This window comes from Vulpes vulpes, chromosome 2 (genome assembly GCF_048418805.1).
Source record: "Vulpes vulpes isolate BD-2025 chromosome 2, VulVul3, whole genome shotgun sequence".
Classification (NCBI taxonomy): Eukaryota; Metazoa; Chordata; class Mammalia; order Carnivora; family Canidae; genus Vulpes; species Vulpes vulpes.
The window spans coordinates 161,693,325-161,716,815 of NC_132781.1; the positions used below are offsets into that span (position 1 = coordinate 161,693,325).

Genomic DNA, 23,491 nt, shown 5'->3' on the forward strand with positions numbered 1-23,491 from the left:
TAGGGAAGAGCCCGCACACTCAACTGCAGGGGACGTAACCTGTCAGTCAGACCTCCAGCACCAGGGGGAGGCTCTGTGCTGGATGGGGCCCGAATATGGAAAGAATGGAGGATTCTGGTGGGACGCGAGGGCTTCTGCAACAGTTGTAACACTCCGCTCACCCATCTCCCTCCCCGTCCCTGCCGGGTGCCAGTTATGTCACTCTTGGTGTCTGGCTTCAGGAAAACCCATGAGAGCTAGTGTGAGAGTTCCCTGAGAGGCTCACGGAAGAGGACTGAGGTCAAGGTCTTCTGTTCAGAAGCACAGGGACACGAAGTCAGGGGGAGAAAGACCCCCTAATGGTGGCTAAGATTTCTAGGCTTGAAAAGCCACGGCCAACATCTCACCGCATGTGCGAAGAAAGCCCCTCATGGTCAAGGAGGAAAGAACATAATTCTCCTCTGGTCCCCTCCTCCCCCAAATGTGCACGTTCTCTCCTTTCCCTCTCTCGTCCCCGAGCTTACCCAGTGAATGTGTAGACCTCCAAAGCGAATTTCTGTAGTAGGCTGGTCTTGGTGGAATTTGACAGGATGAGGACTACGTTCATGTGGCCTGGCCTCAGGCGGACCAGGTTACTGGTGTATGTGACATCTGTGAGCTCAGTTACCTCCACAAAGCCTTTTTTAGGAATCCTGCTGTGGAGAAGAGGTGAGGAATTACGATGTTATCAGGACAGGAGAATGCCATTGCTTTGAAAAGAAACAAGGGGAAGAAAATGCTATGTTCCAACCAGACTAGCTATGTTATTTAATATTCTAGACCCCCCTTGGCGTCCTGGGCCCATAAAGACCCTTTCAGATGCCGCTGTTCAGTAGGTGTAGAAGCAGCTTTAGGGGAGGATGAAGGTAGTCCACACGGTTATGGGGCTCCTGGCTCGTCTAGCATCTCTGACAGGCTCTGCTTCCTGCCCCCATCAGGAACTTTGAGACTGAGAGGCGGAAGGTACTGAGGGGAACAGAAGGAGGTCCTGTGTCTAGATGCCTACAGGGTCTCAGAAACACTAACCAGCAGCTGACTTTTCCCTCACATGTCACACACGAGGAGGTGACCCATGTGCTCACATCTACGAGGTTCGTGGAGGCCAAGCTATCTGACTGTGCACCTGTAGCTCTCCTGCCCCGTGGGGTTGCGGGTGGGTATGTGGTTAGAGAAACCTGCTGTTTTCTTTCTTTTTTTTTTTAAGATTTTTTTTGTTTATTTATTCATTCATGATAGACAGAGAGAGAGAGAGAGAGAGAGAGAGGAGGCAGAGACACAGGCAGAGGGAGAAGCAGGCTCCATCCCGGGAGCCCAACGTGGGGCTTGATCTTGGGACTCCAGGATCACACCCTGGGCCAAAGGCAGGCGCTGAACCGCTGAGCCACCCAGGGATCCCAACCTGCTGTTTTCTTTGGCGAAGCTTGGCTCGGTCTTCCCGGCCTTCTCATGGGCTTCCTCTTTATCTGGAGGGTTTGACTCTCGCTCATCGTTTGAGTCACTAAAGTAAGAAACGAGGTGTTTTATAAAAGAAATAGTACCAACAACCCCGAGGCCTGGGGCCCGCCCCTGAGAAGTCGCTCTGAGAAGCCAGGGAGGCATTTACCTGAAAGCCTGAACGATGACGGTGCCGAAGAGGATGAAGAGGGCGGAGAAGACCAGGGAGAGAAGGGGCATCATCTCCCGCCTGAAACGAAGTTAAGCTCTGGTCAGCTCTAGAAACGCTGCTGCGGTCTGTCCATTGATGACATTAGGTTTCTTCTCCTTGGCTCAAACAAAACCAAGAACCCAAACCGAAAGGCTTTCATATCAATAAACACTTTCTAGTTTCATGTAATAAAGGTTTTTCTTTGAGGGTGGTGGTGGGGGAAGCAGAGGCTTTTCCCTCACTGTTTTTTTTTTTTTTTTAAAAGATTTTTAAATTAATTTACTCACGAGACACACACACACACACACACACACACACACACACACACACACACACAGAGTCAGAGATAGGCAGAGGGAGAAGCAGGCTCCATGCAGGGAGCCCGATGTGGGACTCGATCCCGGGTTTCCAGGATCACATCCTGGGCTGAAGGCGGCACTAAACCGCTGAGCCACCCGGGCTGCCCTCCCTCACTGTTTTCATTCAGATTGCTTATTCTAGAAGTTTGTCTCAATGTAATAGGCTGTGCTTAAGTTCCGTGGAAGGAAATACAGGATTTACATTGTGAATGTGAAAGAACATTCTGATGTCAAGGATGGTTTCAGTGATTAAAAAGTCTGTGGAATTATTTCCTTTGATTTTTTTTTTTCCTGGCTGGAATAAATCAGACATGGCCCTGGGGGCGGAGGAGGAAGAACAAGCTGACCTTCCACGGTGCCATCTAGGACTGGGGCTCTAAAATTTTATTCACCCATAAACAGGCATCAAAGGCCTGCTATTTTTTAGGAGCTGTGCTGGGTGCCAGGAATCACATGAACATGAACGAGATGCGGTTCTACCCTTCGGGAGCTCACAATATCACTGGGGGTGGGAGTGGGATAGCTCTCCCTCGTCTGGCTAGCTCACCGACTGGCTTGGACACCTCTGCACTGGCCTCCATGTGGGTCAGGCCCTGGGCTGGGTGCCAGGGGTGCTCTGATGAAGAGGTCAGGCCCAGGGGGAGAGGGTCCATTAGCAACTATGTAAAAAAATGAAGTTACTGAAAGAAAGAAAAGGCTGCGGGGAGGAAGGGCGCCTGGCTGGCTCAGTCGGTTAAGTGACTGCCTTCAGCTCAGGACACGATCCCGGGGTCCTGGGATCGAGCCCCACATAGCATCAGGCTCCATGCTCAGCAGGCAGCCTGCTTCTCCCTTTTCCTCTGTCCCACTCCCCCTGTTGCCTCACCTCCCCCACGGCTCATGCTCTCTCTGATAAATAAATAAATTCTTAAAAAAAAAAAAGAAAAAAAGAAAAAAGGACCAGTTGTAGAAAATGTGTAAACATTCTTCCACTTGCCTGTGTTGCATAGACACTAAAATCAAAGAAACCTAGACTCTTTTCAAGAGAAAAACTGTGGTTCTACTATCAATGGAGAAGAAGAAATTCAAATAGGGACCTCCCCTCACCAAAAAAAAAAAAAAAAAAAAAAGAAAAAAGAAAAAAAGAAAGAAAGAAAGAAAGAAGAAGAGGAGGGAGGAGGAAGAAATTCAGTCTAGCAATATTCCTACCAGTTGTTGTGAAATATGCTGTCCCAGCAGTCTGAGATGTAGTCCGAAGCGGAGTAGAACCACCGGAGGAGAAAGATCTGTTGAGGGAGAAAATGCCGGTCAGGATGGAGCCCCCGAGCCCAGGTGGGAGAAGTCCTCGCCTGACACGGCGGCTCGCCCGCCTCAGCAGCCCTGCCTGGCGCCCCGTCTCCGGGGCCACATGCTTACAGGGGCAAGCTCATCGGTCAGGTCGGGGAGCACAGCTTCCGAGGACAGCAGAGCGGGGTCTCTGCGCAGCTGGTCCAGATAGCCCAAAAGCGTGAGTTTATCGCTCTCACTCCCTGTCCAGGGAGCCTCCAGGGTTTTATACACCACCCTTCCTCCTGTGGTGCGCCTTTCCAAGATCGACACCTAGGGGGAAAAGAGAGGAAACCATTAGAGAAGTCTTTAAGTTTGTCTGTTTTTTCTTCGGGGAGGATGGGAAAAAGGATCCAATGCAGTTAGCAATAAGCTTGAGCACAAATACAGATGGGTATAAAATACGCGCAAGAGATTGTAGTTATTTTCTGACTAAGGAAACTATGTTTATGATGACTTTCCAAAGCTTCTGCTAAAAGTTAAAGCTCTTTCTTATGAGTAGACTTTCCCCTATAAGCTCTGACTTAACATCTATAAGAAGGAACTTTTGTTTTTTTAGAGAGATTTTCCATGATTACCAAAATGATGACAAAGACACAGAATTTAATGCTTCTGTAGAGTGATGACAAAAGAGGGGAAGGGAAGGAGACAGCGATCAAAATGAAGTGAAATGAAAGAAGCAGAAGTAAAGGAGAGAGATTTTACTGGTAGCCGAAGGAAGATTTTACACACTAGGTACTCATAGGAAAGATGTTTCCTGTGAAGGTTGAAGGCTGAAAATCTAGGAGGTGAAATCACCAGGGTTTCAAAACTGTTTCAAGATTAGGCTTTCAAAACAGGCTCAGAGATTTCTGGATTTCCTGAAATCTGTACTCAAAACACCCAAAGAAAGAGGAAACAGCATTCAGGTGCCACAAGCTTGTCAAGAACTTGGAAGAAGAGAATCCATGACTCACCGCTGATTTTCCTTGAAACGTATCACTGTCTGGTACTAAGGTGTTGGCAAACTCCTGCTGCCGGTTGCTGTACACGTGCACGAATCTCACTGTGTCTTTTGTGTTTGCCAGGGCAAAGGACAGGAAAGCATCAAAGGGTTTGCTCAACTTGGCAGCCTCGGCAGTCAGTAAAACCACACAGTACCTGCACAACGACAGAAGACTTTCTAATCAGTCTCCGAGGCCGAGGCTGGACCCCGTGATGGTAAGAGAAGGTGAAGAGGAGGCGCATCGTTCTAGAGAAGTGAATACATCTTACTGATGGAAGCTGCACAGTGGCAGTCTCTCACGAGAGCAGCTTTCCAAATCATCAATGACCTGCTTCTTCTCCCGACTGGTGATACCTTCCCCAAACCAAACTTTATCACACTTAGGAATTTCTTTTAGGCAATGGCCTCTGAATCCTTGATGCAGAAGGGACTTCAGAAGCCACCTGTTATTCTGTTTCCATTACAGACCGGGCTGGTCAATCCTATCTCGGGCCAGAGGTCTCTGAACCTCACTCTGAAGGGCTTCCTTTGCAAAGGCAAGTTTAGCTAATCACTCAGTCATTCAGTTTCCCAAATATTTAGGGAACGCTTACTATGTGCCAGGTAAGACAGACAACATTCTTGCCCTGGTGGAGCTTATATTCTGGTAGGGAAGACAGACAACAAATAAATACATAGTGACAAGTGTTATGAAAAAGAAGAGGAGAAAGAGTCCAGGGTGGGGTGGGAGTCCTGCTCCATCAGACAGATTGCTCAGGGACATGTCACCTCTCAGATAGCAAAGACCTGAATGGGGTGCCATAGGGGGAAAGGGGTCAGGGCGTTCCAGGCAGAGAGGAACTGTGAGCGTGAAGACCCATCAATGGAGAGAGACTGGACCCAATGCATGTTCTAGCAAGCTCACTGGCTGCTGTGTGAACTGCCTGGAAGGCATAAGAGGGGAACGGAATGGAAGCAGAGTCTGGTAAGAAGGCTAGCACAGTCGCTCTCCAAAGGCGACAGTGGTTAAAAAAAAAAAAAAAAAAAAAAAAGGTGAGAACTGCAATGGATCTGGGCTATTTTCTGAAGGCTGTGCTCATCACAATTCTTAGAGTCCCTGATATTCTTCTTTATATCAAATTAAAGTCTTTCTTCTCTCTTGGTCTTATAAAGGCATCAGAAAAATCTGGAAACATGGGGAATGTCTCACTTTAAACAATATCTTAGTTATATTTTTCAAATAAGATAACCAGAATGCTTTCCTTCCTTCCAAATCTAGACACATTTCACAATGATATTGCCCTATATTCAGGGCACCTGGGTGGCTCAGTGGTTGAGCGTCTACCTTTGGCTCAGGTTGTGCTCTTGGGGTCCTGGGATCAAGTCCCACACTGGGCTCCCCATAGGGAGCCCGCTTCTCCCTCTGCCTATGTCTCTGCCTCTCTGTGTCTCTCATGAATAAAATCTTAAAAAAAAAATAGCCCTACATTTAAAGCCATTGATTCATTAATCTGAAGGATCTCTAACAAATATTTTCCCTGCATTGCTAGACGTTTTAGTTACTATGTATGAATATGCCTCAGCCTTCCCATTTCTAGCTAATTATTTGAACCTTTCCTCGGTGTCCTACACTTCCCTAGGGTTAGCACATTCCCAGCTCTCATCCCTGGCCTCTGAAGGCTTGGCCTGCCTGGGACACTCTAGTAGGAGCAATGACTCGCTCAGATCCATGCTTCTTTAAAGTGAGCCAGCCTCTCCCCAACAGCTAGCTAAAGGCTACTTACCCTTCTGGCCTCAGCTAAAAGGTTTATGAATTAGGGAAATCTTCTCTGCCCCTGGGCCAGGCTGGAACCCTGGATTTATACCCCCTACTACTAGTAAAGAGTGAATTCTGATGTCACAGGTAGACTTTTCATTGCCCTTTTAGAGAAATGCGACGTGGCCTCTCACTGCAGTGACAAGCAGAGGCAAAGCCTGGAGTCCTTACTTCCTCTGCCGGTGAGACCGTTTCACGGGGCAGAGTTCATGGAACAATCTCTGGCTGGTGAGCCTGGCTGCCAGCAGATACTTGTTTTGTGTGATGAAGTCGTCAATGACCTGTTTCTTCATACCTCGGGCCTGCAGGAAAAAAAACAAGAAACAGTTGATTTTTATTCACTTTTCTCATTGGAAATGGGCTTTACTTCAGAAGCTTAAAAAAACAATGTAGCTGTACCATGATATTGTAACAGCCTGGTATGCGGACAGATGGGAGCCACACTTGTGGTGAGCACAGGATATAGAGAAGCTGAATCACTATCCTGTATACCAGAAACTAATGTCACATTGTATGTAAACTAGACTCAAAGAAAAAAATTATGAAAAAAAAAGAACAGGAAAAAAATGTGGCTGACCCCGGCTAAAGTCAACAATACAACAAATAAGACACATCTGTTTGGACACATAAAACTGGTGATCTCTTTCCACAGTGTAGGGTTGGAAGCAATGATGGAACTATTTCAGGTCAAAGGAAAATCAAGTGCCCTTCCCACTGCAGAATTTTTGTATATGGCTTTATGTTGGCAGCTTTAAAAAGTCATTTTTTAAAAAAGATTTTAAGTATTAGGCTCCACACCCAACGTGGGGCTCAAACTCATGACCCCAAGATCCAGAGTCACATGTCCTACCAACTCAGCCCAGCCGGGCATCCCTAAAAAGTCATTTTCAATTTCAGGCAAACTGATTTCCACTTATGATTGGCAGCAAACTGCCAATAATTAAAAAACTCCAAAGTAACAAAATTACTAGGTATAAAAGGGAGACTACAAAACTATGATGGCCACTCTGTTATTCCTAATTTTTGTACATTTTGAAGGACTGAAGTTATATATACAGTAGGTTGTCTGTATCAACTGTTAACTAGAAAATCCCTATATGTTAAGGAACACACTCTGAATAACCTACTTATCTAAGAAGAGCCTATCAGACATTAATACTCTGATTTTTAAAAAAAATATTTATTTGAGAGACAGAGACAAAGAGAGACACAGAACAAGTGAGGACAGAGGGAGAGAGAGAGGGAATCTCAAGGGGACTCTGCTGAGCATGGAGCCCGACACGGGGCTCGATCCCAGGACCCTGAGATCATGACCTGAGCCAAAACCAAGAGTCAGATGCTTAACCAACTGTACCACTCAGGCATTCCATGAATTTGAAGGACCCATGAAAGTACTATTTATAAACCCTGGAGTGAAAATAAAGCCATACTTGGAGGATAATGTTACAGTGAATAAAACAGAAATTAATGACCTAGATGCCCATATCAAGAAGTTAAAAAGAAATAGCAAAAAATATGAAAGGGGGAAGAAGGGAATAATAAAGATAAAAACGGAGATCCACAAAGCAAAAACAAACATAGAAAATGAAGAAGAAACAAAGAATTAACAAAGCCAAAACTGGCTCTCTGGGAGAGCTAATAAAATTGACAAACCTCTGGTAAAACCCATCATACAAACAAGAGAGAAAGCACAAATAACCATTATCAAAGATGACAAGCAGGAATCACCATCGGTGTTGTAAAAGTTAAAAGAGAAAGTCATTTAGATTTGAAAATTTAGATGATATAGAAAAACTTCTAGAATAATAGAGCAGTATCTGAAAAAACAGAAATCTTAAATAGTTGTGTAACCGTTAAAGAAGGTGAACCAGTGGCAGAGATCTTTCCTTAAACACAGACTCAAGGCCCAGATGGTGTTACAGATGGTTTTGATGAAACTTTCAAGAGGACAATCCAATCTTACATAAAGTCTTCCTGAGAATAGAAAAAGGGAGAATGCACCCACCTCCCTTCATGATGCAAAGCCTCACACAGGCATCAGGAGAAAGAAAAGTCAGAAGTCAACCTCACTTCTGAACACAAATGCAAAAAATCCTCAACAAAATGTTATTAGCAAACTGAATTCAGCAATCTGTTGAAAGCATAATACAAGTTATGATCCTGTTGGACTTATCTGACGAACTCAAATTAGGTTTAATATTAGAAAATGAATTATTGTATTTAGCACTTTTTTTAAATTTAGCACATTTTAGAAGATGAAAGATAAAGAAGAAAATCAGGATAATCTCAACAACTGTGGAAAAAACCGTTTGATAAAAAACAGTATCATTTAGGTCAACAATGAATAGAAGGGAACTTCCTTAACCTGATGAGGGTGGCTGCAAAAGGTCTTCTGCAAACATCATACTTACTGGGGACATGGAAATCAAGAACAAGGATGCCCTCAACACTACCTTTCTTTCTTTTTAAAAAGATTTCATTTATTTATTTTGGTGGGGGGGGGCGGGGGGGGGGAGAGAGAGAGAGAGAGAATATGCATGTGTGCTTGCACATATGAGCTGGGGTGGGGGGGTGGGCAGAGGAAGAGGGAGAGAGAGAATCTCCAGCAGACTCCCTGCCGAGTATGGGACCTGACATGGAGCTCAATCCCACGACCCTGAGATCATGACCTGAGCCAAAATCAAGAGTCAGACGCTCAACTGACTGAGCCCCCCAGGCACTCCTCTCCCATTACTACAGTTCTATTCCATGTCACACCAGAGGTCAGCAGTAAAGTAAGAAAAAGGAATAAAATAAGGGCTGAATAAAAAAGAAGCAAAACTGCCATTAATCTCAGATGATATGATTGTGTATTTAGGAAACCCAAACGATGGTATAGATAAATTATTTAAATCAGTAACAGGAGTTTAGCAAGATTGCTGGACACAAGGTCAGTGTTAAAAAATCCAATTGTAGGGACACCTGGGGGGCTCAGTGGTTGAGCATCTACCTTTGGCTCAGGTCGTGATCCCAGAGTCCTGGGATCGAGTCCTGCATCAGGCTCTCTGCATCTCCTGTGAATAAATAAATGAAATCTTAAAAAAAAATCCAACTGTATTGGGGCGCCTGGGTGGCTCAGTCAATTGAGTGTCTAGCTCTTCATTTTGGCTCAGGTCATGGTATCAGGGTTTTGGGACTGAGACCCGTGTCAGGTTCTGTACTCAGGGGGGAGTCTGCTGGTGATTCTCCCTCTGTGCCTCCCTCCACTGACAAGGACACACTCTCTCTTTAAAAATAAATAAATAAATCTTTAAAAAAATCAGTTGTGATAATACCAACAAACAGAAAATGTAGTAAAAAAGATACCTTTCAACAGCATAAACAAACAAACAAACAAGGTACCTAAAAATAAACTGGAAAAAAAGTACAATCTTTATGGAGAAAATGATAAAAGCTTATAGAAACATATTACAGAGCACCTAAACAAAGGAAAACAGATACACGATGCTCATAGGTTGGAAGGCTCAATTTTGTCAAGATGCGTATTCTCCTCAAACTGATTTAAAGAGTCAATACACATCCAATAAAATCCCAACATGTTTGTTTGTTTTGATGGAACTTGACTGACAGAATGTAGTATGTATACAAAACGCACAAAAGACCAATAGCAGCCAAGATGCTTTTGAAAAAACTCCCATCCTCCTAAAATCCAAAAAACAAAGCAGGAGGATTTACTCTGTGATTATCAAGACCATTTCCAAATAGTTAATACCTAAGTATAAAAGGCAAATTATAAAGAAGCCCTGTGAAGGGATTATCTTTATTGTCTTGACCTAGGGGAAGATGTCTTAAATAGTAAACAAACAGAACCAATCAATCAGAAAAGAAAAATGTTGATACGAATGAATACATTAAAAGTAAGAACATATGTTCATCAAAAAGACACCAAATACAAGAATATCTTCACAGCATCACTGGTCAAATCACTAAAAACTGGGAAGAGCCAAATGACTGCCTGCGGGAGCTGGAAGAGACAAACTGTAGTACATTCATGCCAAACTCCACAGACAACGTGTACGAACCCCCATACATCAGCCGACAAAAGCCAGACACAGAGGTATACGCTGCAGGACTTCAGTTGTATAAATAACTGGCTACAAATCATTAGCAAAAAGGCAGACAGTTCAATAGAAAAAAAACTGGGTAAAACACTTGACAGTCATGTCACAAAAGGGGAAATCCAAAGGCCCATAATCAGTTTGTGATTAAGGGAAATGCAAAGCACAACCACAAAGAGATACCATTAGTCAGAGAACTCAGAAAAACGAAATTGAGGGATGCCTGAGTGGCTCAGCGGTTGAGCATCTGCCTTTGGCTCAGGGCATGATCCCGGGGTCCTGGGATCGAGTCCCACATCGGGCTCCCTGCGCGGAGCCTGCTTCTCCCTCCGCCTATGTCTCTGCTCTCTCTCCGTGTCTCTCATGAATAAATAAATAAAACCTTAAAAAAAAAACCAAAACGAAATTGAACTGGTGTTGGCAAGAATGTGGAGCAATGAAACTTTCGCACACGACTGGTGGAAATGTAAACTGGTAACATCACTCTGGAAAACAGGTTACCCAGAAAAGCTGGTGATGTGCAGACCCCACGACCCAGCAGTTCTGCAACCAGACATACTCTAGAAGCAATGGTTTTCAAAACTTTTTGGTCTTAGAACATCTTTTTTTTTTTTTTTTTAAAGTAGACTCCATGCCCAACGTGGGACTTAAAACTCATGACCCTGAGATCAAGAGTCACAGGGTCTACCAACTGAGCCAGTCAGGCGCCCCTGGATTCAATGAACTTTTAATACTTTGTTAAATTCAAATTCACTGATCACTTTGCACTTAAAATGGATTTTTTACTCAGGTGTGATTTCTTAAAATCATGCACTGGTCATTTGGAAAGTACTGGTTCACTGATTTTCCAAATGCTGACAAACTTTATTATACATGTAAAAAAAAGTGCACCACGCTGATGAACAAATCTCATCACAAAGTTTTGAGAAGCTCATGGCCGATACAAATTTTCCAAAATTCTAATTTTCTTGGAAGCCTAAGTTTTATCATTGGCAACAAATACGGTCAGTTGTTTCCCTTAAAGTGCTAGGCTCACTGTTTTTGGGGAATGTCTGCCTCAAACCTGAGTCTGAATAACCACAGTTGTCTGTCAGTTATTCTTTCAAGTAAAAATAATGTTCTGTTAAAAAGGGGGCTAGTTCAATACTCATGAATTAAATCGTGATTTAATTAAAATGCTTACCCTCAAGACAACCTTTATACTTTGCCATGTAGCAGCGCTTTTTGTACACTTTGCATTTTGTCACACAGATTAAAAACATCTAAAAGACATGTACTCAAGGGTTAATTCATTAATAAAATTAATACTTGCTATTGCTTCATCAAGGGTATTAAGTGATACATGAGGGTTGTTTCTGTTTGTTTTTATGGTGAGTGCTTAGGAGTGAAAAACAGATGCTTCCTGGTGGTCTGGGGCCTGGGCCTTGGATAATGTACTGGACTGTGCACTGGGCTGTGCACTGGTAGTTTTACCCACTGTGGCCTTCACACTATCAGCGCAGGTGTCAACATAGAGGAAAAGGACAAATTATGTCTCTGCGTTATTATGAAGACAGTTTTGATCTCACACACTTCTCACACCTACCCCAGGGTCTGTGAATCTCATTCTGAAAACTGCTGTCCTAGAGAAACCCACATAGACTGAGATACGCACGATGTTCATGGCGACATTGCCCCTAAAGCCCTGAAATTGCCCACTGCCAGAAGAATGAGCCAAGAAGTTACCTTGTGGCCATAAATACTACACAGCAAATGAAAGCAAATATAGCAGGACTCCACGAAACAAGTGGTGCTGCGAGTGTGTCATCTACCAAGTGACCTGCTGTTGGGAGGTACCGTTCTTATATCCATAGGAACAAACTGGTGAAGCATCCATCATGCCAGTACTTTTTTTTTTCAGAGAGAGAGACAGAGAGAGCAGGCGTGCACATGTGCATGCTCACGGGTAAGTAGGGGCAAGGGAGAGAGAGAATCTTAAACAGGCTCTATCCCCACCACAGAGCCAGTTGCAGGGCTTGATCTCATGACCCTAAGATCATGACCTGAGCCGAAATCAAGAGCTGGACACCTCATCGCCTAAGCCACCCAGGCTCTCCTATGTCAGTAATTCTGTAAATGTATTTGAGCTATAATTTTTCCCAAGGGATAAATAAATCATTCTCCAGAGTAGAAGCTATTACTGAAAAACAATTTAGGAAGTTTTCATAGATTAATCTTGAACTGAGAAGTTCTGTTCCTTCTTCACCACTGGCATGTTTTCTTCGTGATTCTCTCAGCCACTCAGCTGCCATTGGGCAGGGCACCCCTTTTTTAACTGCTGGCGCCTGTCCAGAATTTTGTCCTTGGCTCCCTTCTCTCCTTACTTCACCTGGTATGGATGCCTGGGAGATCACTCCGCAGTGAGGACTGGCACCTCCAACCCTCACTGATGAGCTACCAATCTCTCTCCCCAGCTCACTAAGACCTAGGTCCCTACGCTCCACTGTCCAACGGACACCTCCTCTCAGACTTCCTGTAAGCAGCTCTCAGCTCTCGTTCTGCACATCCACAACTGAATCCATTACCTGCTTCCTAACCTGCTCTTCTCTCCTCACTGCCACTTCCCCCATCTGGTTCTGCCTCTCACTTAGCCCCAGGCTCAAGGGTCTTTCCTCTCCGTTCACATCTGAATGAGTCACCTATGCCGGTGGATGGAAACTGCCCTCAGGCCTCTCTCCTGGACAGAGTCGTGAGGACAAAGGCTTAACTCTAGATGTCAGAGCTCCTCAGAGCTCCTCTGTATTTACTACACAGCAGGCAGGCAATGAAACACTTACTGAATGAATTGAAATAAAGGATTTTATAGAACTTCTAGGTTCCTTTAAGAGAGATGAGTCAAAGGGTTCTTGTTGCTTTTTTGAAAAAATAGGGGAACTGGCTGGCTCAGCTGGTAGAGCGTGTTGACTCTTGATTTTGGGGTTGTAGGTTCGAGCCCCACATTGGGTGCAGAGATTAAAAAAATCTTAAAAAATATAATAAAAAATAAAAATGACATTAAATGAAATAGAATAAGACATGTTCATGAGAGGGATTTCTGAAAACCCAAACATTAGGATAATACCTAATTTTACCATCAAGAGATGTATTTATTTCCAGCTTTTTCCTATGTGTATGCATGTACCTATACACATGAACTGAGATCAGTGTTTAAATTGTGTATATAATTGATATGCATTGAGATCCTTTAGTCTCTGTGCTTCATTTATTTCAATTTTCAGTCTTTTATACACTCTGTTTACATGATTTAGTCTGAGTAATTAATTAATAGGGAACTCAGGTCTGAGATGGCCACACAGTTCAGACCTGCCACAGAGTGAGGCACCTTAGTTTTGCATCCTGCTTGCTCTTTTTAATAATTATGTTTTGAAAACTATCCCCATCATTAAGTGTCCTTGAACTGCTGTTTTAATGGCTAAATGGCTATATAGCCGTCCCTGTTCGGGATTTACTAATAATTAGCCTACTGTTGGATACTTCTATTTTTCCCCCAGTGAAACCAGCTACAAATGGTAATGTCTCTGTATATAATTTTTGGCTGAATTCCTATTCCCTGAGGACAGATTCCTAAAAGGTAATCTCATCTCCTTGAGGCCTTTATACACCAGTGTCACCTTAAGGAGGCCCTTCCTGGCCACAATACCTTAGAAAATGTGAACCTGCTCTCCTGACACTCCACATTCCCCTCTCCTGCTTTCTTTTTCTCCATAGCACTTCTCCTCCTCTACACGCCACCATGGAGTATGTTATGCCAGTTGTCTGTCATCCCCACTGGAATACAGGATGGACTCTAGGACAGGGAATGCAGGTGACTTTGTTCATCCCCAGTATGCAGGGCAGCGTTTGGCTCCCTCCAGTACTTGGGAGTATGCTTTTCTTGAATGAATCCAGGCAACTGACATGTTAGCACCCAATTGCTTTTCTGAAAACTCTGAAGCCTCCTCCAGCTAGGCAAAACGAAAGACTACCTGTTTCTCTCTACTCTCAACACTACTGAGTATCTTCACTTTGAAAATCTTCAACAATGTGATGGGAGAACAAAATGTTAACTTGGCTTTTTGTGGTTAGTGAGATTTAATTTTTAAAAGTGATTATCAGTCACTTAAATCTCTTTTCACAATTTTGTTCATATTCCCAGACTAGTCCTCTTGGGAAGTTTTATTAATTTTTTTATTGATATGAAATCCATGTAACACAAAATTAGCTATTTAAAAATGTATCACTCAATGGCATTCCATACATTCATGGTGTTCTATAACAATCACCTCTCTCTGGGCCCAAACATTTCCATTACCCTGAAAGAAAACTCTCTACCCATTAAGCAGTCACTTTCAGGAGGTTTTGTGTTGATCTCTTTGATTAGAAGTAGTTCAAGAGAAATTAAAGATAAAAATCTTTTTTTAGATTGGTTGTAAATATTTCCCTTAGCTTACTGATTAACTTAAAAATTTTAAAGTATTTATATACAAATTTTAAACTTATAATTAAGATTTTCAACAAGATTTTTAGCTCTTTATCAGATTTTTTTTTTAATTTTTTTTTTTTTTTAATTTATGATAGGCACACAGTGAGAGAGAGAGAAGCAGAGACATAGGCAGAGGGAGAAGCAGGCTCCATGCACCGGGAGCCCGACGTGGGATTCGATCCCGGGTCTCCAGGATCGCGCCCCGGGCCAAAGGCAGGCGCCAAACCGCTGGGCCACCCAGGGATCCCTCTTTATCAGATATTCACTTAAAAGTTCTCTGAGTTTATGGTTTTCTTTCATTTCTTTTTATTGACATTTTATATTTAAGTTTTGAATTTATTTTATTTTTTAAAAGATTTTAGTTATTTATTTGAGAGAGAGTGGGTACAAGTGCACAAGCAGTGGGGAGGGGTAGAGGGAGAAGCAGACTCCCTGCTGAGCAGGGAGTCTAATGTGGGGCTTGATCCCAGGACCTTGGGATCATGACCTGAGCTAAAGGCGGACGCTTAACCAGCTGAGCCAACAAGGTGCTTTGTAATTTATTTTAGAATAAGATTACTGATCTTCTGACAGGATCACTTTAGAAAAGGTGATTATTGTTTCTTATTTTATTTAAAACAATTTAAAAAAATTTTATTTATTTATTTATTCATGAGAGACAGAGAGAGAGAGAGAGAGAGAGAGAGAGAGAGAGAGACACACACACACAGGCAGACGGAGAGGCAGGCTCCATGCAGGGAGCCGGACATGGGACTCGATCCCCGGTCTCTAGGACCACGCCCTGGACTGAAGGCGGCGCTAAACTGCTGAGCCACCCAGGCTGCCCTAAAACAGTTTTTTAAAAGATTTTATTTTTAAGTAATCTCTACACCCAATGTGGGGTTTGAACCTACAGCCCTGTGAATGAGAGTCACATGCTCTACTGACTGAGCCAGCCAGGTGACCCTCTTATTTTATTTTTGTGGCAAAATATAATGTAAATGGACTTTTTTTTTTTTTTTAAAGATTTTATCGGGGCAGCCTGGGTGGCTCAGCGGGTCAGTGCCACCTTCAGCCAGGGCGTGATCCTGGAGACCCGGGATGGAGTCCCACATGGGACTCCCTGCATGGAGCTTGCTTCTCCCTCTGCCTGTGTATCTGCCTCTCTCTCTCTCTCTGTGTCTCTCATGAATAAATAAAATAAAATTTAAAAAAAAGACTTTTATCCATTTACTTGAGAGAGTGAGAGAGGGAAAGAGAGCACAGAGGGAGAGGGAGAAGCAGACTCCCTGAGGAGCAGAGAGCTCAATGCAGGGCTTGATCCCAGGGCCCTGAAATCATAACCCAAACCGAAGGCAGACCCTTAACTGACCATGGATCATTTTAACCATTTCCAAGCGCATAATTCTGTGATTAAGTATATTCACATTGTTGTAAAACTATCACTGTCATCCACCTACTGAACCTTTTCATCTTCCCAAACAGAAAGTATCCCCATGAAACATTAACTCCCCATATTTTCCTCCCTCAGCCCTTGGCATCACCACCATCCTATTTTCTATCAAAAGATTATTTTTTGAGCAAAACAGTACCAAATAGGATGAAAACGAAACTTGTTTTTAAATTTTGTGCCTCTGAAGGGAGAAATTAAAAAATGAATTTCTCCTTCTCACTTGCTCTGTTCAATTTTGCTGTTTATTCATAAAGGCCCAAGATACAACATGAGGACAATCTCAAGATAGGGCGACTGTCACGTACCTGAATAGCATCTGCAGGCTTGTTTATGTGTTCTTTAAAGATCAAGATGGTGGGGGCATAGACATTGACATTGTACTGCCTTTTCATCTCCTCCGCCTCTCTCAAACCGATGCGTACATATCCAAATGTCAAGTAATCTTTGTACGCAAAAGCAGTCAACTGTTAGGGTGTAATAGAGAGAAAGAAATTAAATTGATAGCAGGATCACAGAAACCAAGCGTGACCAGTTCACACCAGTGGTGATGAATGCCAGCGTGTATAGCCCCACTCGGGCTGCTAGACCTCTGCACAATTCAAGGAATTCTATGATGTCCCATGCCCGAAAATTGTACCAATAAAGCTAAACACAGTGAATTTTATTTTTTTCTCACACAGAGAGAAAAATATTCATTTTACTGAGATCTACGCTGGGTTGGAGGCATGGAGTATCTGAGGAATCACCTCAATTATGTAAGATGGCAGTGGCCACGCCAAAGGGTAATAAGCAGGACACTTTCCTCTCCCGTCTCATGTCACAGGGCTAACCAGATGGGTGCTGGAAGTGCTGCAGAGGATGTCACTCAGAGGATGGGTCTGGGAATCACGCAGTCACCAAGGGGGGAGGTCGTACAACCTCTCTGAGCTTCAAAAGTCTTGGTCTATAAAACAGGGATGATATTTCTATCACTGGGCTCTTCTGAAGATCAAATGCTATCATGTGTGTGGAAAGCACCAACCCAGTGTATGGTGGCTGAGGCAAATTTCTGGTCTTCAAACATTTCTTTGGATAAGCTCTTACTCACAAAGGACAAGCAAGCCACAAGTTCTCTCCACCAAAAAAAGAGCAAACATTCTCCCAGCACATAATACCTTGTACAGCAGTGGTACAACGGGCATTTGGTCAAACAGAAGGACATGAGGTTTATTCTCTTGCTGCCAGCCAGAGAGGAATCGGATGTAATTTTTATTTGTAACCTTAAATTGAAGAGAGGATGTTAGTTTCAGTATTCAATTCTCAACAACTGGAGTATATGCAGTCAGGAGATAATTAAACAAAATCAAGTATGTGGAAAAGAGTATTTCCTAGAAAATAAAAAACGCCGATCACTAATTTTTTGTCTTTGACTAAAATGGTTTAAAAGAACAGACTTATTGATTTCGTATTTTCATGTGTTCCCACTCTTACAGATTGAAATCACAGTCTTTTCTGGAACAATTACTTAATGCACTATAAAAACAATAGTGAACTTTTGAATTATACACATGCTTCTTAATCTATTATAGACTGTACTTCTTAGTCTATTAACCTGTGGAAGATAACACAGTGATTACTCTTTTAAAAATGTCTTAAAAAAATAAGGGGGCCCACTTGGTCTATATATTACATAGTTTCATTTATTACCATCTGAATTGCTACTCTTGTGTTTCCCTGATTATGCTTTAAATAATCCTACTGAGAGAATATAAAAAACATTAATAAGGGGTGCCTGGGTGGCTCAGTCGGTTAAGCGTCTGACTTCAGCTCAGGTCACAATCCTGGGCTTCTGGGATGGAGCCTCAAGTTGGGCTTCCTGTTCAGCAGGGAGTCTGCTCCTCCCTCTCCCCCCACTCATGCTCACTCTAAGTAAATAAATAAAAACCCAAAACATTAACAAATTAAAATTCTACCTAGAAATTTTTCATAGTTAAAAAAGGTTTATCTTTCCATTCTGCTTCCAGAATGATCTATATTAAACCTCAATCTGATCATTTCACTCTCTGCTCAGCCCCCTATATAGGCCCCAGCACCTGCAAGCCAAGACCCAAGTTCCTCTATCGGGTGGCCAGGCAGCGAGATTCCTACAAACCCCTCTAGTCCTGCCCTCTCCTGCTCACTAGCGACTACTTCATGCAGAGCAGGATGCTTCACGTCCCATCCTCATTCCCTCATTCCCTACCTCTCACTTCACCTGGCAAACTCAGTGCATGGGCCGTTTCTGCCAGGAAGCCTTTCCCCACTCTCTCGGACAGCCTTTCAGCATATCAGATGGAAATAATCACCTGCTACGCTGGGAGCTCCTTGAAAAGCGTCCTCAACACTTACAGTGACTGGCATAGAACAGACATTTCATAAATGTTTGAGGACCCATCCAGAAACCTACGATCATTCTAGTAGCCTACCATACTCTAACTCCACCAAATATTCTTCTGTAGATAATGATCCCGGCGGGATAGTCTATGAGCAGTGCACGTGGAAATAGGATGTTCACTCCCCTGGTATAGTTAAAGGAATGAATTATTTAAAGCACACACGAATCCTGTTCTAGTTCTTGTGACCCTTAATCTAAGATACTGGAGAAAAAATGCCGCTTACGTGTAAAAATCATAAACTAGTATGAACTCTTTGTGCCTGGCTTCTCTGGCATAATTTTTGTTTGCGAAATTTATTCATCTTTGCATTATTCTAAGTTCTGAAAATTCCAAAAATATTTGATTTCATGGAATCTTGTGTTTTCCACAGATGTGATCGTTAAAAATATAGCCAAATGTAACTTATTTTGAATCCTTTCATAAGACAGATACCTTCAAATGAACAAATTCATGAATCAGAAAGAAATCCTTCATTCTACATCGTGATCTAATTTTTTGTTTAGAAAATGAGAGTCACTGTCATTCCAGGCTCAGATCCCCACCACAGTGTAAATGGGCTCAGTGGTTACCAACAGGGACAGATTCTTAGTCTTTCTCCCTTGTTTTTCAGTCTCCTACAGACTTCACTTAAATGACTTCAGTTGAGTGATTAATTAATTAATTAACATAGGTCTTGCCCTGTTCAAAATGAAACTCAGGTCTGAGATGACCATAGAGTTCAGGGTGGCTGGGGGACCCAGGTACCTCACAGGCTACTTTTCCACCAGGTACTTACTTTCTCCACCAAGTTCCCTGGAAGGAGACTTTCTACAAACTGTCGTAGGTTCTCACGGACAACTGCATTATGGAAGAAGGAGATTTTTCCATTTATGATTCCCAGGATAGAGGGAGTGCTGTGCGCTCCCAGGTGATGGGCCAGGCGCCTCTCGTACCCAGCATGGACCACACCGATTCCTACACCTGAAAAGTATGGAAGACCTCCATGAAGCCTTTTCACCGCCCCATGGTAAAGAAATGCTGATAAGTGATTTTTTGGTGTGTAACTAAACTCCTGACCTAGGCTATCTCTCCTAATAGATCGATTAGCATTTTTTTCATTGCTGATACTCTAAACTGGTTCAGTTTTTCTGCAGAATAATCTGGCAATATTTAAGAGCTACAAATCTTTGTATCTTTTAGTCTCAATTATTTAGAATTTGGGGGAATCATGAGGAAATACTTGAAAAGAAAAGAAAGCAATCTGCTACAGTGCTTCTACTCACAAGGAAAAACAAAACAAAACAAAACAAAACCTGGGAACAATTCCAGAGTTCAACAACTTGGCAATAGTTGGAAAAGTAACTATGATTTATCGATAGAATTCAGTCTTCTCACTCTTTAGGCCAAGTCTCCCTTTTATATAAGTTACTTTGTAGAGACAGATATTAGAAAGTACACATTCTTGAAAAGGAGACAGAAATTAAGTTAGAATCACTCAGAAGTCAAAATCCCATATAATTCCTGTTGACATGTTGGTATCTTCCTGTACCTCTTCTTACAAATATGTGTGTGGACGCACACACCTACAAATAAAACAAAAGAGGAGCATCTGATACCCATTTCACTTAATACTTGAATAGTTTTCCTTGTTCCTTCCTTTGACCAGTATATCTGGAGAGCCGGTTCCTCTGCTAAACACTGGAGGAACATGAAATGTTCACAGCCAGCAAGGACTCGTCTTCTTTTGGATGCCCAACAGATTTCCCAACTTAACATTTCCCAAACCCAATTCCTGCTCTCCTCCCCCAGGTCCATCCCACGCAGGCCTCCCCTGGTCACCAACGGGGCCCCTTCCTTCCTGTTACTTGGACGGAAGACTCGAGTCATCTTCCACCTCTCGCCTCTCACACCCCACGTCCAATCTGTTGGCAAGTCCTGTTGGCTTCATTTTCAAAAGACACCAGGAATCTGTTTGTCTCCACTTTCTTTAGACTCTCCTCTGAGTCACCATCTCTCTTCCCCTGGTTGTGCAATACTCGCCTAATGTTACTGTCTCTCCTGGTCTCCCTGCGGCCGGTTCTCAACATACTAGCCTCACTGTCTCCTCTAACACAGAAACATGGATCACAGCCCTCCTCTGCCCAAATCCTGCAAAGACTTCCCATGTCACTCAAAATAAAAGCCAATCTTCACAACTGCCAACCAGGCCTTTGTGATTTGGTCCCTGGTCCCCTTCTGACCTCTTTCCTGTCCTCCTCTTCATTCACCTTTCCCCAGCACCCAGCATCCTCCTCTTCCATAAACACATTAGCATGTTCCTGCTTCAGGGCCTTGGCACTGGCTGTCCCTTCTGCCCGGAGTGGATAACTCCCCGACATCTGTGAAGCTGAGTTCCTCCTTCGCCAATTCCAAGTCCTTCTCACTGAGACCAAGTCAGCTACCATGTTTGAAACCATACTCCCCACACTTGGGATCCCCCTCAACCTATTCATTTTCCCATCTTTTTTTCCAGAGCACTTCCCATCTTCTAACTTATTTCCTTTTTTCTGTTGTTTGGCTTTCACTATTACATGGGGTATTTTGATGGGCATCCTTATAGATCTTTGTGTACACATCTTTGTGCACTTGTGTGATTTCCTAATTAAATTCCAAAAATGCGGGGATCCCTGGGTGGCGCAGCGGTTTGGCGCCTGCCTTTGGCCCAGGGCGCGATCCTGGAGACCCGAGATCGAATCCCACGTCGGGCTCCGGGTGCATGGAGCCTGCTTCTCCCTCTGCCTGTGTCTCTGCCTCTCTCTCTCACTGTGTGCCTATCATAAATAAATAAAAATTAAAAAAAAAATAAATTCCAAAAATGCAATTGCTGGGTAAACGGCAGGATCACAGGCTTAATACTTTAAAACTGCTAAATAGACAAAACAAATCTATTTGCAGGCTATCTTACTATGACCCTTAGAGTATCTCAAGGGCAGGTAAGGAAGACATCACCCCCTCATTTTACAAACAGCAAGCTTCAGAGAGATTACGTGATCCCAGTTCGCGGAGCTGGTAACACTGTAGAACAAGATTCCAAACCGGAGGCTTCAGAGCCAGGTCTAGCACATTACCTCACACTACAGGCATGACAAACAACTACGGGATAATGTCGACAAATGGAAGTGCATGTAAACATTTTGTGAGAAGAACAAGAATATAGCAGGCATATACACTGAGACATTTGGTTTCATGTAAGGTCAGAGTGACATCACCTAGCGGGGGTGGGGGTGGGGTGTCAAGTGGCTATACAGCAAAGACCCAAGGGTGGAAGGGCCATGTTTTAAACATTTTAAAAGTGAGGCAGCATGGCTAGAGCTTTATAGAATTATCACTCTTCACACTCCCCAACATCCTGAGTGGTCAGTGCTGATACCTTCATGTTACCAGTGCCTGGACAGGATGAGGACAGCTGACCTGGCATCACAGTTAGCATGAAGTAAAACCAGGATTTGAACCCAGGCCTACCTGAGTGTGAAGCCTGGCTCCTCCCTGGCTTTGAAGAATGACCTCTGCCACCTTTGGTTCTGAATACTAGAGGGATCAATTTCTTAAGAGGCTGACTCACCCCAAAGGATCTTACATTGACCAGATGCCAATTTACTATCTAATCCCAGGAAGGACACCTTTTTAGTAACTCTGCCATTCAAGGTGCCCTCTGCTAGGTTTCAGGACACACGTGGATCAGAATTAGTCATCAGAAAGGTGGCTTGTGGGCCTGGAGTTGGGACGAGGGATACAGTCCTGGAGACCAAAGGGAAACGGACTTTTCTTCTGGGCTTGTTGTTCACTCTACTATTCCTCCAGATACCCCTGAAGCTCCCTGTAACACCCCGTGTGGGCTGCGTCCTCAGAAAGGCCCACCCTGCCCAATTTTAGCCTGTAACTGTGCCCTGGCATTCTCTGGCACCTGCCTGGCTTTACCAGGTTAAGGTGCCCTTTGATGGACTCTGTCTTTTATATAGTGGTGTGTACTTACTAGAACATAGGCTCTATGATTGCAGGGAGTTTTGCTTATTTTGTTTACTGCTGCATCCCTAGTATCTAGAACAGTTCCTGGCATGTAGTAGGCACTTGGTTTTTAAAAAACAAACCAATGATTTAAAAATTGGTATTAAAAATCAGTCAGATCCAGATTCAAGCCCAGCTCTGCTCCCTGGTAGCTGTGTAACATCAGGCAGGTCATTTCACCTCGCTGTGTCTGTTTCCTCATTTTTAAGATGGAGACAAGTTGTTCTGTTGAGACTAAAGACATAAGGTGAAATAGAACCTAGGGCAGCCCCGGTGGCCCAGCAGTTTAGCACCGTCTTCAGCCCGGGGTGTGATCCTGGAGATCCAGGATCGAGTCCCGCGTTGCGCTCCCTGTGTGGAGCCTGCTTCTCCCTCTGCCTGTGTCTCTACCTCTCTCTCTCTCTCTCTCTCTCTGTCTGTCATGAATAAATAAATAAAATCTTAAAAAAAAAAAAAAGAAAGTTACAACGGAATCTAACCTTGAGCCTGGAATACAATAGGTGCCTAATTAATTACAACTGTTATTATGAAGTATTATTTCGTGGTGAAGCCTGAGCCCGAGACTGTCTCTGCGTGGGTGGGAGTTTCACCTTGAGGAGCTGGTCTTCTCCTATGGAGCAGGATATACACAGCAAACCCTCGCCCTCTCTATGTTGTCCTTTCCCCACCTTTCTTGCCCTCCCATCAATACAGCTTCCTTCTCAGAACAGAATACAGTGGTTAGGTTTCATTTCTTTTACTTAAATTACCACGAGTCCTTACCTACATCACCTTCATTAAATGTTAAGTATTTCCAAATCTATAAAGGCCATTTTCTTGGATCACTTCTACAAAGGACTTTGTTACTATCATAATCCCACTTCTAAATTCTGGAGGACTTTTACCTCTCTTCTATAGGTTAACTAGTATACAGATTA

General features: G+C 43.3%; 1 protein-coding gene and 1 non-coding gene across 4 annotated transcripts in view; both read right to left on the minus strand.

Moving 5' to 3' along the window:
- Nucleotides 1-23,491, minus strand: part of DNAJC16 (DnaJ heat shock protein family (Hsp40) member C16) — a 41,802-nt gene that overhangs the window by 3,479 nt on the left and 14,832 nt on the right. For 2 of the 3 annotated variants that reach the window (XM_026011966.2, XM_072751125.1), the window contains 10 exons: nucleotides 19,327-19,511; nucleotides 17,292-17,396; nucleotides 16,443-16,601; nucleotides 6,279-6,409; nucleotides 4,284-4,467; nucleotides 3,418-3,600; nucleotides 3,211-3,287; nucleotides 1,622-1,702; nucleotides 1,418-1,516; nucleotides 504-674 (listed from right to left, as the gene is read on the minus strand). In XM_026011966.2, the coding sequence (XP_025867751.2) occupies nucleotides 504-674; nucleotides 1,418-1,516; nucleotides 1,622-1,702; nucleotides 3,211-3,287; nucleotides 3,418-3,600; nucleotides 4,284-4,467; nucleotides 6,279-6,409; nucleotides 16,443-16,601; nucleotides 17,292-17,396; nucleotides 19,327-19,511 (1,375 nt within the window). The remainder of the gene's footprint in view (nucleotides 1-503; nucleotides 675-1,417; nucleotides 1,517-1,621; nucleotides 1,703-3,210; nucleotides 3,288-3,417; nucleotides 3,601-4,283; nucleotides 4,468-6,278; nucleotides 6,410-16,442; nucleotides 16,602-17,291; nucleotides 17,397-19,326; nucleotides 19,512-23,491) is intronic. The other variant, XM_026011967.2, reaches the window with a different exon arrangement.
- On the minus strand, nucleotides 15,574-15,646 carry TRNAE-CUC (transfer RNA glutamic acid (anticodon CUC)). Its single transcript has one exon. It is a non-coding gene; the product is annotated as a tRNA-Glu (tRNA).